Source organism: Phocoena sinus, chromosome 11, assembly GCF_008692025.1.
Source record: "Phocoena sinus isolate mPhoSin1 chromosome 11, mPhoSin1.pri, whole genome shotgun sequence".
NCBI lineage: Eukaryota > Metazoa > Chordata > Mammalia > Artiodactyla > Phocoenidae > Phocoena > Phocoena sinus.
Genome location: NC_045773.1, coordinates 56765285 through 56780504, shown reverse-complemented (window position 1 = coordinate 56780504; position 15220 = coordinate 56765285). Strand labels below are relative to the sequence as shown.

The window sequence follows — 15220 nt, the reverse complement described above, 5'->3', positions numbered from 1 at the left end:
CCCAGGCTAGCAATACATAGGATGACCCTCTCTGGTGAGGCTGGGCGGCCACAGCTCCCACTCAGCCATGCAATCCTGAGTGTAAACTACCAAACCAACACACTTAGAACCATTCTGTACCCAGACAACCATTCCACTTTTCACCTTCAGTACAGTATTCAATAAATTACATGAGATATTTTTCAATGCTTTATCATAAATTAGGCTTTGAGATAGATAACTGTGCCCAGCTATAGACTAATGTTAAGTGTCCTGAGCACATCTCAGGTAGGCTAAGCTCTGCTGTCCTGTAGGTTAAGTGTGTTAAAAGCATTTTCAACTTAGGATATTCTGAACTAACGAAGGGTTTATCGAAACATAACCCCACCGTAAGTTGAGGAAGATCTGTACTTTAAAAGCTGGACAAGCACAGGCTCGTCCGAGTTTTAACTCCATGGTTACTTTGAAAAGTGGAGGACAAGGTGAAGAGGAGCAAGTTAAAGCTGTACTTCACAACCCACACAGTAAGTAAAACATTCTCACTAAAGACCCTAGACCTGCACTCTGTAAACCACAGGTCAAGTTTATTTACTTCAGACAACAAACTAAGATAAAAGCTGTGACACTACAGTGATTCAAGGCATTTAAACAGTAATTGGCCCCTACCCACAGGCCCAACCAAAGTTAGTCTACCAATGCTCCTTTATTAAGGTATCTAGACCATTCTCTTGAGGCTGCTTAGAAAATGTTATCATTTTGGCTTTCTACACAAATTTTCTCAATGAACACGATTTACTCCTCCATCAGATACCTCTCTCTGCCTATTCTAGACACAGGGAGATGAAGCAATCCCCAATGATCTGAAATTCACTGCCACCAAACTGTCATCTCAGACTGCCCCTAACTATTTGAAGTTCACAACCATAAGGGGAGAAGCACCGGCACTGCAAGTGTAAAACAATCCCTCATGGCTAATCCACTCAATATTCAGCGCTTAACCTTTTAAAACCCATTTATTGCTAAATCAATGCAATTAGCAGATGATAGCAAAATAAGTTAACATATAAAAACTGAGTAGATGCAATTATGCAAAACAGGCAACTGGTAATTTTCAACTGTGATCTGAAATGATGAAATTTAATCTAAAATCCTTTCCCTCACCCCCCTTTACCACCTTGTCGTCCACTCCTCCTCACACTTCCAATGTGAATTCTAAATTTGGGGGAGGTCATACCTTGCTGTGAGATCATTATGTTAAAATACTATGCTTTGATTTCTAATCAATAAAATTACTTTTATTTATTTATATCTTACTCTATCAAAACTGCCTTTAAAAATGATTTGAGGTAGCTTGAAAAATGTAGGTAAGAAAACATCAACCTCAGAAAAGTACAGTTAACTTAATTAAGTCCATACTGCCGTCCTTAAAACAAACTGCCTTACTTTAAAACTCCCATGAGAAATCACATGTTTGTAAAACAGAATGAAAACTTGACTATTTGAACTCAATAAAATTCAATGTTACATAGTTAATCTGAAAATTCCTAAGTGTCTCTATGTTGTTTAATTAGCAAATGATTCAAATAAACATATAATCACGTATATAAAATGACTGTGTATACATTTATATGTATGTATGTGTGTATGTATATGCAAAACAAAACTCAGAACATTCACTTTATCCAATAAAATACATTCTTGTTACTTCAGATTACAGAAAAAATAATATAAATGACAATTAAATTTAAGAAGAAACTATGAACTCTTTATAAAGTATAATTTCTTATTATCATGCCTCAGCAGAATAACTAGGAACTATCTTATACCTACTCTGCCAAGCAGTGTGCGAAACTCTTTTGCATTGTAATACCCTGCAGACTAAATTCTGATATCCTAACAAGAAAATACAGTAAAATCTCACCAAGACAGTATTAAGCTATCTAGCAACCCCAGCAATCTACAACAAGCCAAGAATTAGAAGACCATCCATAGTAGGTGGTAAAATTTGTGCCAGTGACATAACAGAAAACCCTTCCCCCATCCCACTTAATAACTACAAGATTTCATTTGTTATCTATAACAAATCTATAGTAGTTAAGAAATTCAATGACAAAAGAAAATAATTAAAACAAGATTAAAAATACCCACAAGCCTAAAGCTAATGATCAGTAGTCTATTTTTAAAAGGAGAGACATATATCACATTTTAAATGTTTTGTCAAATGGTTAAAATTAAAGAAAAATAACTATATTATGCTTTAAACTTCTAAACACTTTGTCAAAATATAATTATATTCTTTTAAATCTGAGGTGTAAGGCAATAACCCATTATCTAACCTGTGAGATAAGAGACCAATAAATATATATATTGGTCTCTGTCCCCGGTTCCCGGCACAGAACTCCTAAAGCCCTTGTAATTTCCTAAGTAATACAGCACTAAGAACATCTTTTGTTCTAGTATTTGGACTTTGACCCCAGTTCCTGACACAGGGCTCCTAAATCCCTTGGAGTTTCCTGGGTGACAGCAGTGTCTTGTTCTAATGAGGTGACTGGGTGGGCTCCTGGATGGGGGTGGTCACCAGAAAGACTAAGCCATGACAAGAAGCTTGGAACTTTCAGCCCCAGCCCCCGTTCTCCAGAGAGGGGAGGGGAATGGAGAAGGATTTAATGACTGTCATGCCTACATGATGAAGCCTCCATAAAAATCCCACAAGTAAGGCATTCGGAGAGCTTCTGGGTTCCTGAACACATGGAGGAAGTGGGAGAGTGGCTTCCCAGAGACGGCACCTCCCATATACCTGGCCCTGTGTATCTCTTTCATCTGGATGTTCATCTGTATCCTCTATCACACCTTTTTATAGTAAGTTGGCAAATGGTAAGTAAACTTTTCCTGAGTTCCGTGAGCCACTCTACCAAATTAATCAGCTCCAAGGAGGGAGTCACGGAAACCTCTGATTTATAGCTAATGACTCAGATGCCCAGGGGGCCATCAGGACTTGCAAGTGGCATCTGAAGGGGTGGGGGTGGGGGGCAGGCAGCCTTGTGAGACTGAGCCCATGGGACCTGACACCATCTCCAGATGGAGTGTCAGAACTGAGTAAGATTACAGAACACTCAGCCACTGTCACAGAACTGCTTGGTGTGGGAACAACCCGCACACATCTGATGTCAGAACTGCTGCAAGGGTAGTAGTAGCGTGAGCATAGACGAGAAGCACAGGAGGAAAACCGAGTGTTTCCTAATACATAGTCCCTCCGCACAGAGCTAATCAGAATCTCTCAATGCCAGGGTTTAAGGGGAGTTAAGACTTTCTATTTTCTACCTATTTCTTCAATCAATATGTACACTAACTCTTTTAGAATTCTGTTACATAAGATAATTTATAAGAACACAGGATGAATATTCATAACAAGTTTCCAAGGTCACAGTTAGCATTTTATACAGTATATTCCTTTCCTTAATCATGAAAAAGCCCTGTAAGTATTATAATATCAATTATACAGATGAGAAAAATGAGATTCAAAGATGGTAGCTGCCCAAGGCCACCTGGTGGCAGATTAGGGATACGGAACCCAGGTGTGTCTGAAACCCAAGCATGTAGTTGGTACACCAGGGACTAAAGTTAAGCTACTTCCAAATTTTACCTTGTTTTGAAAAAGAGGTTTTGGGCTTGTGGTTATTTAGTAAATTTCCTATTACTGAATAAAAATAGTTCAATAAAATAAAATGAAAGACCAAACGAAGGCCAATTTTAGTCTGAATGAATCCGTTATTACAAGTTGGCCAGACATAAACAGGCTCCTAACAGAATCTTATCCTGAGGATACTGCTAATGGCACGTGCAAAAATCAAAAAGGAAGTTCCTCCTGAACATATTATGAGGTCATCTGGGAACAATTAAAGGAAAACAGAAATAAGGATGCTGAGTCAGTGCACTGGTTCCTTACAGCACCTGCACAGGCAGTGATGCGTGGACTGCAAAGTTAGGGAGGCAGAGTCCAGGAAGGAAGAGGGTCCACAAACCTCAAAGGTACAAAATTAAAAGCAGATGAACAAAAAAGTTCTATTATGTAAGTAATAATTCTAAAGAATTAAGAAAAACAGCACAATTTTAAACCAATATATGTAACAGCTGACATCATATCTGGGATTTGAGATCCCTTTTCTTGCCATTGGCTATAATCATATATTTTGAAAGTCACTAATTTTCATGAAGAAACTATTATAGAAGTATTAATATATAAGTAAAATACCTACTGTTTTCCAACAATCAATAGATATGTATTTCAAACTTGTGAAAATATCTTAAGAGTTATAAAATTTTCATTTTAATGATGCTTAATGCTCACTTGCCTAAAATCCTAGCTCAGGTTAAAAAAAAATGTTAAGTACTCTTACTTTGGGATCAATCCAAACCATTTATTCAATATTCCCCCTCAATAGAACCAAGGAAAGGAACATTCTATTCTCTTCTACTGGCAGTTATATCAAGCAAAGTAGAAGGCTTTCTCTTAACCACAAATAAAAGTTATAAAATTTATTAAGTTACTGATTGAACAATTAACTAGAAATATATTCAACTTCAAATCTATGAGTTCATGGCATTATCCTAGCATTCATTCACTGAACAAATATTCACTGAATACCTTCTATGTTTGAAAACCTAGAACAGACTTAGTTGAGAACTGAGTAATGATTCAGAAAAGTTCTATCCCAGCCCTCAGGGAACCTGGAGGCAAAGGGGCAAATTTCATTAAAATATTTAACTTCTGTAATATTAGCAAGTAATTCACAAAAGTTACAGTAATAAAGCGTTTAAATATAGAAGAAAACTACAGTTACCTGAGGCAAATAGAGCTTTCAACTATCACACCAGTAAAATCACCTAGTATGCTTAATGTTAAGGTACTGACAAACAGGGATCTCTCATTACTCCAGACTAATGAGAGATGGAAGACGAGGAATAAGCAGTGGTCTGGCACCAACCATGAGTTCAAATCTCAGGTTAGCCTCTTACTAACCGTATGGCCTGGGAAATTTCAGAAACCCTCTCTGCCTATGAGTTCACATCTGCAACAGGAATAGTAAGTGATTTAAAGATGCCCAAAGAAATGCATGGCTCAAAGAAGGCTTTCTCTAAAAAGTCAGTTTCCAGTTCTTCACCAACTTAGCCACAGCCAGGTGAAAACCAAAAATCCTAGATAAGTGACGCACATCAATGTGAGAAAAATGACGTTCTTCACCGCCAGTGCTGCGACTGAAGGAAAAGTTAGCAGTCTTCAGTGGGGTTTCACTGTTTCATCTGAGGTGCTGTAGTCTCAGAATATCACTGAGGTTTACACTCAAATGGAAATATAAAAACACCTTCAGGAGAGGCAAAAAAATGATCATTGCTCTTTTCCAAATTACTGGCTTCTAAAAACTGGCTAAGTGGAAATCATTTCTTTAGTTTTACGTGTAACTAATTTTTTAAAGTGTAGGGCTAGACGTTTCACATGGATTACACAGAACAGGAGGAACCCGCAGTTACAGGGGCATCTTCCCAGAGCAATGCCATGCTGCACAGCCCAGAGAAGCCAGTCAGCAAGGCAGATGCTGCCTTCCAGAGCAGACATAGGACAGCAATGCGAGTGGGGCCCCTGCAACTGTGCCACAGTACTCTCAACAAATGTAATTAACCTGGATAATTTTTTTAATGTATATGATCCTCAATTGAAGGGAAGTATAAAAATCATAAAGGAAAACGAAGTTTAAAGACATATATATAACCAGGCAGTTACTTCCTTACACCTAAGGCATGCATTTGTAACAGCATCACCCTCAGTCTCTTCCCACATCCTACCTTCCACTGACTCCTCACTAATCTAAATCCCTTGATAGAAAGAAGTTGAAAGGGAGAGAAGGATCAGGACATCGATAACATGCAAACTTAAAATTTCCAAAGGAATCGAGCATTCATTATCATAATTAGGCATGTAGTATCTGATTTTACTGATAGACATGTATTGTTATATGGCACCTTTAGAACATGAAAAATTACGTAGTTCATAATACATTACACTATATCGACAGCTATACAATTCTCTTTCATGAAATAGCTGGATAAATATGTCAACCCATGACATAAAACAATATAAGAAATCATCCTATTTTACTGAATATGTTTGCATGGTTCAAAAATCAAAACTATATTGAAAGGTATACAGTGTGTCCCCTGCATATGAACGAGTTCCGTTCTGAGAGCACATTCATAAGTCCAATTTGTTCATAAGTCCAACAAAGTTAGCCTAGGTACCCACCTAATACAATCAGCTGTATAGTACTGTACTGTAATAAGTTTATCATACCTTTCACATAAATATTATATAAAAAACAAACAAAAAATAAAAACATTTTTAATCTTACAGTCCAGTACCTTGAAAAGTACAATGGTACAGTACAACAGCTGGCATACAGGGACGGGCATCAAGTGAACTGGCAAGAAGAGTTACTGACTGGAGGAGGGAGAAGAGGTGGGAGGTGGTAGAGCTGAAGGATCGTCAGCAATAGGAGATGGAGAGCAAGCTGCAATTTCACTCATGCCTGACATTGATGGCACAGGTTCTGGTTCCTTGCTGGATTCAATTCTATCTACCCTCTTGAAAAAACGATCCAGTGATGTCTGGGTAGTAGCTCTTTTTTTTTCACCACAGATGACACGGTAGCACTGGACTGCCTTCTGAATGGCTGCTGCAACCTTTGTGTACCGTTCCACTTTCGGGTTCTGTGCCTCAAAAACTAACAATGCCTCCTCAAATAAAGAAAATCCCCTTGCCATTTCCTGCATCATGAATCTCTTCGGTTCTTCAGTTACTTCTTCCTCTTGTCTCTCTCCGTCCTTTCTCTGGGCCTCCAATTCCAGGCACTTCTTAGCAGTACCAGCTACATCACTGCTGCTTTTACACTTGCTTCCAGACATCCTGGGCTTGAAATAAAGATACTGTACTCTATACAGTACTGTACAGTAAAGTACACAAAAGTACAATCACTTGTAGAGGATGCACGCATGTGACAATGTACGCCAGACACATGAACTAACTTACACGATTGGACATGCATGTTCACATCTTTGAAAGTTCCTACGTAGGGGACTTACCGTGCACTGAAGTTTTGTTCCCACTCTTGTCTCAAGTCCTGTTCCCTCATACCCTCAATGGCAATCGTTTTTATTAGTTTTTTGATAATATTTCCAGGGTATTTATACAAATACTAGTAAGTACAAATATACATTCTTATTACTCCCCTTAGAGAAAAGGCATGAAATAGTATCTTCTGACCCACACCTTGATTTTTTTAAATCAATTTATCCTAGAGATCTCTCCACATCAGTACAGAGATCTTCCTCATTCCTTTTTCATAGCTGTAGCAACCTACGGTGTGGATATACCATAATTTATTCATACAGTGCCCTATCATGTTGCTTCCAAAGTATCTTCTTAAGTGATACATTTTTCAAATCTCTCCTGTTACTGTAACAAAGTGAATTATAAATACCATAGGATTTGCTTTCTTAGACCTATAATAACACAACGTATTAGTGACCTACTTTTTTTCAGGGGGGCGGGGAGGGGGCGCCGCGTGGCATGCAGGGTTTTAGTTCCCAGACCAGGGATTGAACCTGTGTCCCCTGCCGTGGAAGCACAGAGCCCTAACTACTAGACTGCCAGGGAATTCCCAGTGACCTATTGTTCATAGTTTGTAAGAACCATCAGAAATTTCTACCCCACATGGCCGCATTCTCTCCCCATCAAAGCTGAATGTCTTTCTCAGAGCCTTTAATTGTGCACTGTGAATCTCCCAAAAGTATAGCACGTGACATTTGCTGAACTTAATTTGGTTACAGGATGGTTCTTTTGCAAAACCTTCTACAGGTGTATAGTATTTTGCAAAACAAACTTTAGCAAATACTGGGGTGAATTTAATAATTACTGTCATCTATGAAGTGAGAGAGTGGCATGGACATATATACACTACCAAATGTAAAATAGATAGCTAGTGGGAAGCAGTTGCATAGCACAGGGAGATCAGCTCGGTACTTGTGTCCACCTAGAGCGGTGGGATAGGGAGGGTGGGAGGGAGATGCAAGACGGAGGAGACATGGGGATATATGTATACGTATAGTCGATTCACTTTGTTATACAGAAGAAACTAACACACCATTGTAAAGCAATTATACTCCAATAAAGATGTTAAAAAAAAAAGGGGGCATGTAACAGAATTCTGGTCAGTAAAACATATGGGGAAGTCTGTCAAGTGGCTTTTGGGAAAGGTTTCCTTATTCCTAAAAAATGTTGCACAAGAGAGGGTCTCTGCTGTCTTTGGATAATGTTGCTTTAGAATGTGATCGAAATGCTACAGCCACCTTGTGAACATGAGAGCCAGTCTAAGACCAAAGCCTCCCCACTAAATGGCACAGTAGAGTAATGGATGGAATATGAGTTCTTAATGAAATCAATGAGTCGCTGAATTGTTACCAAGTCTGTATTCTCATCATGTGAGATAACAAGATGGTAAATTTCCTTTTGTTAAATCACTTGGAGTTGAAGTTATGTAACTTATAGCCAAATACAACCTAATAATATAATTTTATTTATATTTTTGTATTACTTTCTAATAAAAAAGTTCTTATCAATGACTGCCAAAAAAATAATAACTATTGTCATCTAGTTAAGCAAAATATAAGACTATGAACTTTCAAGGAAGGCACAAAACCAAATTGAGCTAATTTTTAGACTAGGCCTTAGCTGTTTTCTGAATTATAAACCCCTTTGAGATCTGAATGTAAAACTATTTGACCCTCTCCTAGATAATGCATATAAATTAAAATTTTTTCAGTTTCTGGGGATTCACGGACCCCTGAGGCCCTTCCACAGTCCCCATGGGCATATCTATTTTAGAAGCAATTTTAAATAGACAGTGCTATATTATCTATGGCACCATCAATACCCAACTCTAGGACAGAACTCAGAGTACTTTTCATGCAAATCTAATGAAAAACCAGCAGAAAATTCGCCATGAGGCGTTCCTTGGTGCAAAGTGAATAAAGCATACTCAAAGGGATCATATTTAACAATTAATGTTATCAGGCAAAGTAAATTCTATTAAATTACTGTGGGAACTTTTACAAGGGGGTTGTGGTCTGATTTTTACACAGTTGTCTCTTATTTTAAATAAATAAATTAGGTTCTTACAGGATTAAGAAAGTTGGCCTTTAATTCATCTTATACAATGTGTAATCTTATCTGGGATTTTAAAAATGCAATACATTTTACATTAGACAGTAGTATCTACTAGAAATATAACTGCAGCAAATTTGAACATGACTGTGTAAATGCCCAGGAGAAACAAAAAAAATTCTGTGTGCTTTAAATGCAGATCAAAGAATCCCCAAGCATGATTACAGTCATGCTATAATGATTAGGAGAGAAGAGGTATTAAATTGAAAAGGTGATACATGCAGGGCCACCACATTTGGTTTTGAGGGTGATACAGAAGAGCATTTGGAAGACAGAACCAGTAGGGGCTGAAGCCCAGTCCAGGCTCCTCTCATCAAGCCTGATGCTAAAGCTGCATCTGTCATAATTCAGACAAACACAGCCCTGTAATACCCTCTTCCCTCCCTTCCCTGACACTTCGTCCCCCCAGAACCCCACCCACCCATGGCAAATATTAAAAAGTGCTAAAATTTTGAAAAGGAAAGATATTTTCTAGATCAAGATAATATCCCAGTAGCCAAAGTATAGTACAATGGGAACTTCTAATTTGAATTCTCAACAAAAATTTGTTTCTTAAGGACTTATTTTAACAGAAACATCTCCAATGAACTCAATGGGAAGAGTCTACTATATATAAATTTGCTTTATTCCTTTTTTGTTGTTGTTGAATGTATCGATTCCTAAAGTGAGAGGAGTTCTGTGTAAGTATTGTCAGTATTTTTTCCAGAATAAAGAGTAGTATTAGGCTGAAAATATTCTGTATATAAAAGAACAGGCACCAAGCACAAAAGCACCAAGTGTTCATTATGTTATGGGAAATTATGAGAAAAAAAGATTTTGAGTATCATCTTGTCCCTTCTCATGCTCTATATGAGTACAGGCATCTTGCACATGTGAATCCATTTTCAAAGATATATCCATTTCCCAAATGTCTCATGAGAGATGATATACAACTCAACAGCTCTCCAAATCTAGCAATCTGACAAAAAGAAGCAACGCAGTCCTAGAATCCGGAGAGAAGGCGATTCTATACTGCCTTACATGCGAAAAGAATAAGAACCAAATGATACCAGTCAACATAACACTCTCTACAAAGAAAAAGAAAGAATATTAAAAATATTAGTGCATCTTTTCTATTTTGTTATGAAAGGTAGATTGTGTTTTACCCTTCACTGTGATACTTACTGTGCCCCCCCAAAAAACTGCTCTAAATAAACTTATCAAAATTCAAACTATGGGGCTTCCCTGGTGGCGCAGTGGTTGAGAGTCCACCTGCCAATGCAGGGGACACGGCTTCGTGCCCTGGGTACGGGAAGATCCCACATGCTGTGGAGCGGCTGGGCCCGTGAGCCATGGCCGCTGAGCCTGTGCGTTCGGAGCCTGTGCTCTGCAGCGGGAAAGGCCACAACAGTGAGAGGCCCTCGTACCGCAAAAAAAGAAAAAAAAAAATTCAAACTATGGCTAAAGAAAAATTAAAATACTTAAAAATAACCTCATTGGAGGAAACCTGAAAATATGCTTAAAAGAGCCAAACTAGAACCTTTCTATACTCGTATAGCAGCTCCAGATAAATATGCAAATCTATAGCATAATCTCATTATCTTCCTAAATCAAGCACTGAAAAAGTGTTTGGCCACTCTCATCTTACAGCAGTCACTGAAAAGCATTCAGCCCATGGAAGCGAAGAGTCAGTACTTTAGGAATCCAGGACTACTCCAGTCTGCTGGCCCTCTGCCCTCAGGAAGACTGTCAGCAGCAGCATCACCAAACACCATCGTAACACCATGCCAACCACAGACCCCTTCATGGTATATTATCATTATACAGCTGACCCTTTAACAACGCAGGTCCACTTATATGTGGATTTTTTTTCAACAAACACATACCACATCTCTACACGATCCACAGGTGGTTGAATCTGTGGATGTGGAACTGCAGATACAGAGGATTTTCCACTGCATGGAGGGTCAGAACCCCTACGTTCTGTGCTGTTCAAGGGTCAACTACAATTACAAATAATCCTAAAAGTCTCCCCAAGTTGTAAAATTCAATGAGTACTACTCAACAAAATACATAAAGTTGTCTGCGAACAAAAACAGAGGCAAACTTCATTTTAAGTTAGAACCTTGGAATATACCCGCTTTGTACAGGAATCAAAAATTCTCTTGTTCAAAAGGAGGCTAAAAAAGAGGGGGAGGTAGCTAACTGAGCCTTTACATATATAAACACTTATCTTTATTACTGATACATGCTTATTGCAAAATTGGAAATAATGTATGCAAAAAAGTAGTAACTATAGAAGAATCCTTAATCAATAAGAGAAAGCTATAATATAAATCAAAAGCCACAATGAATAATCTATAATATTAACCCTATGAATCACCTGTATGCTCCTTGATATAAATGGCCCATTTTGTGAGTTGCAGATACTATCTACTTTAAGATCACATTTGCAGCAAAATACAGTAAGAAAGAAAGGGAAGGAAAGAGGAAGAAAAACCCATTACAGGATGTTGACAAGTATAAGTGCCAAGGTTTTAGCACACCACATACCACTAAAATAACATACCAGGTTCCTCCAACACCAGGTTACTTTGGCTTTCGATTTTAACCTACTCAATTAACAGGAGTTTAGTGTAACAAAACACTCTATTTTCATATCTTAAGTTCTCTTAGAAGAAAACCTGTGTACTTCCCCAGCTCAGTTACCAAATAAACCAATTCTTCAATCCAACTCAACTGTCCAACAGTTTCAGTTGGACTGATGACAGATTTGCTATTGTTCCCTTTATTACATCTCCACAGATCGTGGCCCAGAGGTACCAACTATAAGGCCAAAAGGGAACTAAAATCCTTATAATGTGCCTGGGGTGCTTAATATCTCTAGAGCTAACCATACCTAGTCAGAGAGCTCCCCAAAGAGAATGCATACTTAAAGACCTACCAAAACACCTTCTACTGCCAATCACCACTGAATTCATACCAGGTTGTTAAATTCTTTCATTTCTACTAACAACTACTTTTCTAAAAGTATTTCTAACTCATGAAAATGTTTTAACTGGCACTCACAAGTGGAATTAGCAGGAATGCAAATGCTATCACTGTATTCACTACACATGCCAAAATAAACTCAGTGAGGTTAGGATTCTGCCTACCTTGTCTGCTTATATCCCCAGTGCCTGCCACCTCGGAGATACTTAATAGGTAGTGGTAAAATGAATGAAATTACATAACAATTATTAACAGAATCCTGTTAAATCATATAGTGCTTAAAAGTAGAACATTTGCTAAAACCTGGGAACCTTCTAAACAGTGCTATTTGTTGTAACAGGATTTAATCTATACCAGAAAATAAGAATGACAGTTCAAATCAATTCTCAGGGAGGCCTAGGATAATGAGTTCTTGTACAAAGCAAACAAAAGTTGCATTTTTTTCTGTAAGATAAATGCCTTTCCTCAAAACCATAATCAATGAAAATTACAGAATTTTAAGAGCAGAAGAAACCTTAGAGCCTGATTTATTTAACAGATGGGCTCCAGTTTCAGAGTAATATAAACTGCCACCAATTTATTCAAAAATTTTTGCATATTACCTAAGATAGAATTTTAGGAGTAATAATTTTATTCTTTTTTTTACTATGCTAAGCAGTTGGCTAGGGGTTAGAGAAGTTATGACTGATGAATACCATAATCTTCCACTTTTATGACATGCATTTACCATTGGAAAATCAGTGAGGAAAGAGTTAATTTTGTCAATACAAATAGTTCCTCTTCCCAGTTTTAAAGTAATAGTCTCTACTACTTAAACCAACAGTTCTCCTGTTCTCATTCTATTTTTAGACTGTATGACAGCTTATCATATTTGATTTATATTATCAATTTGTACATGGTTACCGTAGCCAAGTCTTATCTTCCCAAGATTTAGGAGGTATACCCTCCCAAAGTGCTCCCCTGCCATGCCATTAATAACGGTGTTTGATAATCCCTTTGTCATTTGTCTCCCTCATTTGAGTAGAGCTGGTTCTGTCTTGTTGGGTACTACAGAATGGGTTCTAAGTAGTGTTATCACAATGAATGAATGAATGATTTGGAAGGCAATGGCATTATCAGAGACCTCCTTTGCTAGCTAAGGAGGCAATATTTGAGAACACATCATAGTTTCTCTCCAGCTTTATGTAAACGCTGAGGCTCTTTACTGTTCTGAATTGAAAGTTTGCAAATAATAAACTTAAGAACAGCCAAGTGTATCTGATACATAGTATCAGAGAAGGTGCTAAGGAATACATCTAAAACAGTTTATTCAAAGGCCACACAAAGAATTACAGAAGATCCTTAGGACAAACGAGCTTCCAGGATTCCATTACCATCAATATGAGTGATCTTCCCAAAAACCACTGCTAAATGACTTCACTGTCTGGAGACTAAGTTTTTCTCCATGTTTTGAGAATTTATAGTTGAACATGTTGAAATGATCAATGGCTACTCTCCAGGCCCTTACAATAACCTTTAAAAGGACGGGGGGAGCGGGGGGGGGGGGGGGGGGAGGGGGAATAAGTGAAATTTTTGAATAAAAATATGTGAAAAGCAATTTTCCTGTTAGTTGTGAAAGACTGGACGTTTTTCACTGCAACCTTCCCTCCTTTCCTGGTCACCAAGTAAGAGCTGGAAGCAGGAAAATTTCTAACACCTCTATGCCCTTTGAGTCACGAACTATGAAGGGAGGAAAAAATCACAACCGTGGGGACCTATGCATCCTATATGAAAGCAGGAAGTCAGTTTCTTGAGCGTGGGCCACCCGTCCGGCATCCCAAATGCGAATGCCGACTTTTTGAAAGCCCACCCCCACTCCCATCTCACCCTGAAGCCACCCCCAGCTTCAGCGGAAAACGCGCTTTTGCTAAGCTGCTGTAAAGAGCAGCGCGCAGGGTCAGAACACCTTCCACTTTGCACTTGGCCTGCGGCAGGAAGACACTCGGGTTCTCGCCAGGAGAGGAGGAGGCTGGCCGGGCAGAGTCGGCACTGAGACGCAGCCTTGGCCGCCAACGCAGGCGGCTCGTCCACGCGGCCAGAGAAGTCCCGGAACAAAGCGTGTGGCAGGCGGGTGGGGAAACAGGGAAGACGGAGAAGATTTAACCAGCTCCTCACCAAGGCCTGTGGCTTAGCCAGGTGGGGCCGCGCTCCTCCTCGCGGGGAGAGGATGGATTTATCGAGGGTCTGACCTCAAGTCCAGCGCCAAGGCCACTGGAACCGAGACCTGGCGGGGAGAAAGCCGGGAAAGAGAGGCGAGCCCCGCGGAGAGGAGGAGGCGCCCGTTCGGCTGTTGACCGGCCGAGCCCGCGGGCTGCCGGGCCCCCCGGATGCCGAGACCCCGGGACGCGGCAGCCGGGATGCCGGCAGCGCGCCGCCGGCCCCCCACGCCGGCCTCCTTGGCGCCGCGCCGCCCGCCCCCAGCTCCGGGCGGTCACACAAAGGGGCTGCCCCGGCGCGCCGGCCGCCTGCGGTGGGGGGGCCCGACTCGGGACCTGCGGCCGGCCCGCCGCGCCCCAGCCTTTGTCCGCCGCGCCCCGCGCCCGCCTGCCAAGGAGCCCCGCCGCCCGCACCCTTCTCGTTACCCGGGTGAGAAGCGGTCTCATCTGCTCTCCGGCCCCGTCCGCCTCCATGGTCGGCCGTCCAGCCGGCGCGGTCCGCCCGCTGCCGCCGCGGCCGAGAGCCGGACGCGCGAGGGGAAACGAACGTGCGCTCGTGAGCGAGGCGCTCGCGTGGGGAAAGCCGTGAGAGAGAGACTGGGGCGCGTGCGCGGAGACCGCGAAGCTGCCTCTCGCGGGCTCTCGAGGCCGCAGCGTGGAACGTGGAGCAGGCACTGAGCTGGAGGGAGGCCGAGGCGGGGAGGAGGGCGCCGCAGAGGCCCGGGGGCGGGGCCAGGCCGCGACGTGCGTAGGCCCCGCCCACACGCCCGCCCCCTGGCGCCACGCCCCCGGCTGGCAGGGG

At 40.7% G+C, this 15220-nt stretch overlaps 1 protein-coding gene and 1 pseudogene across 5 annotated transcripts in view; one reads left to right on the top strand and one right to left on the bottom strand.

The window, feature by feature from the left end:
- Positions 1-14365, top strand: part of LOC116761711 — a 40500-nt pseudogene extending 26135 nt beyond the window's left edge.
- SLC4A7 (solute carrier family 4 member 7) overlaps positions 1-15088 on the bottom strand; it is a 133400-nt gene extending 118312 nt beyond the window's left edge. For 3 of the 5 annotated variants that reach the window (XM_032647508.1, XM_032647511.1, XM_032647510.1), the window contains exon 1: positions 14845-15088. In XM_032647508.1, coding sequence (XP_032503399.1) covers positions 14845-14892 — 48 coding nt within the window. In that variant the 5' untranslated portion in view covers positions 14893-15088. The remainder of the gene's footprint in view (positions 1-14844) is intronic. The other 2 variants (XM_032647507.1, XM_032647509.1) reach the window with 1 other exon arrangement.
- Between the last annotated feature and the right edge of the window lie 132 nt (positions 15089-15220).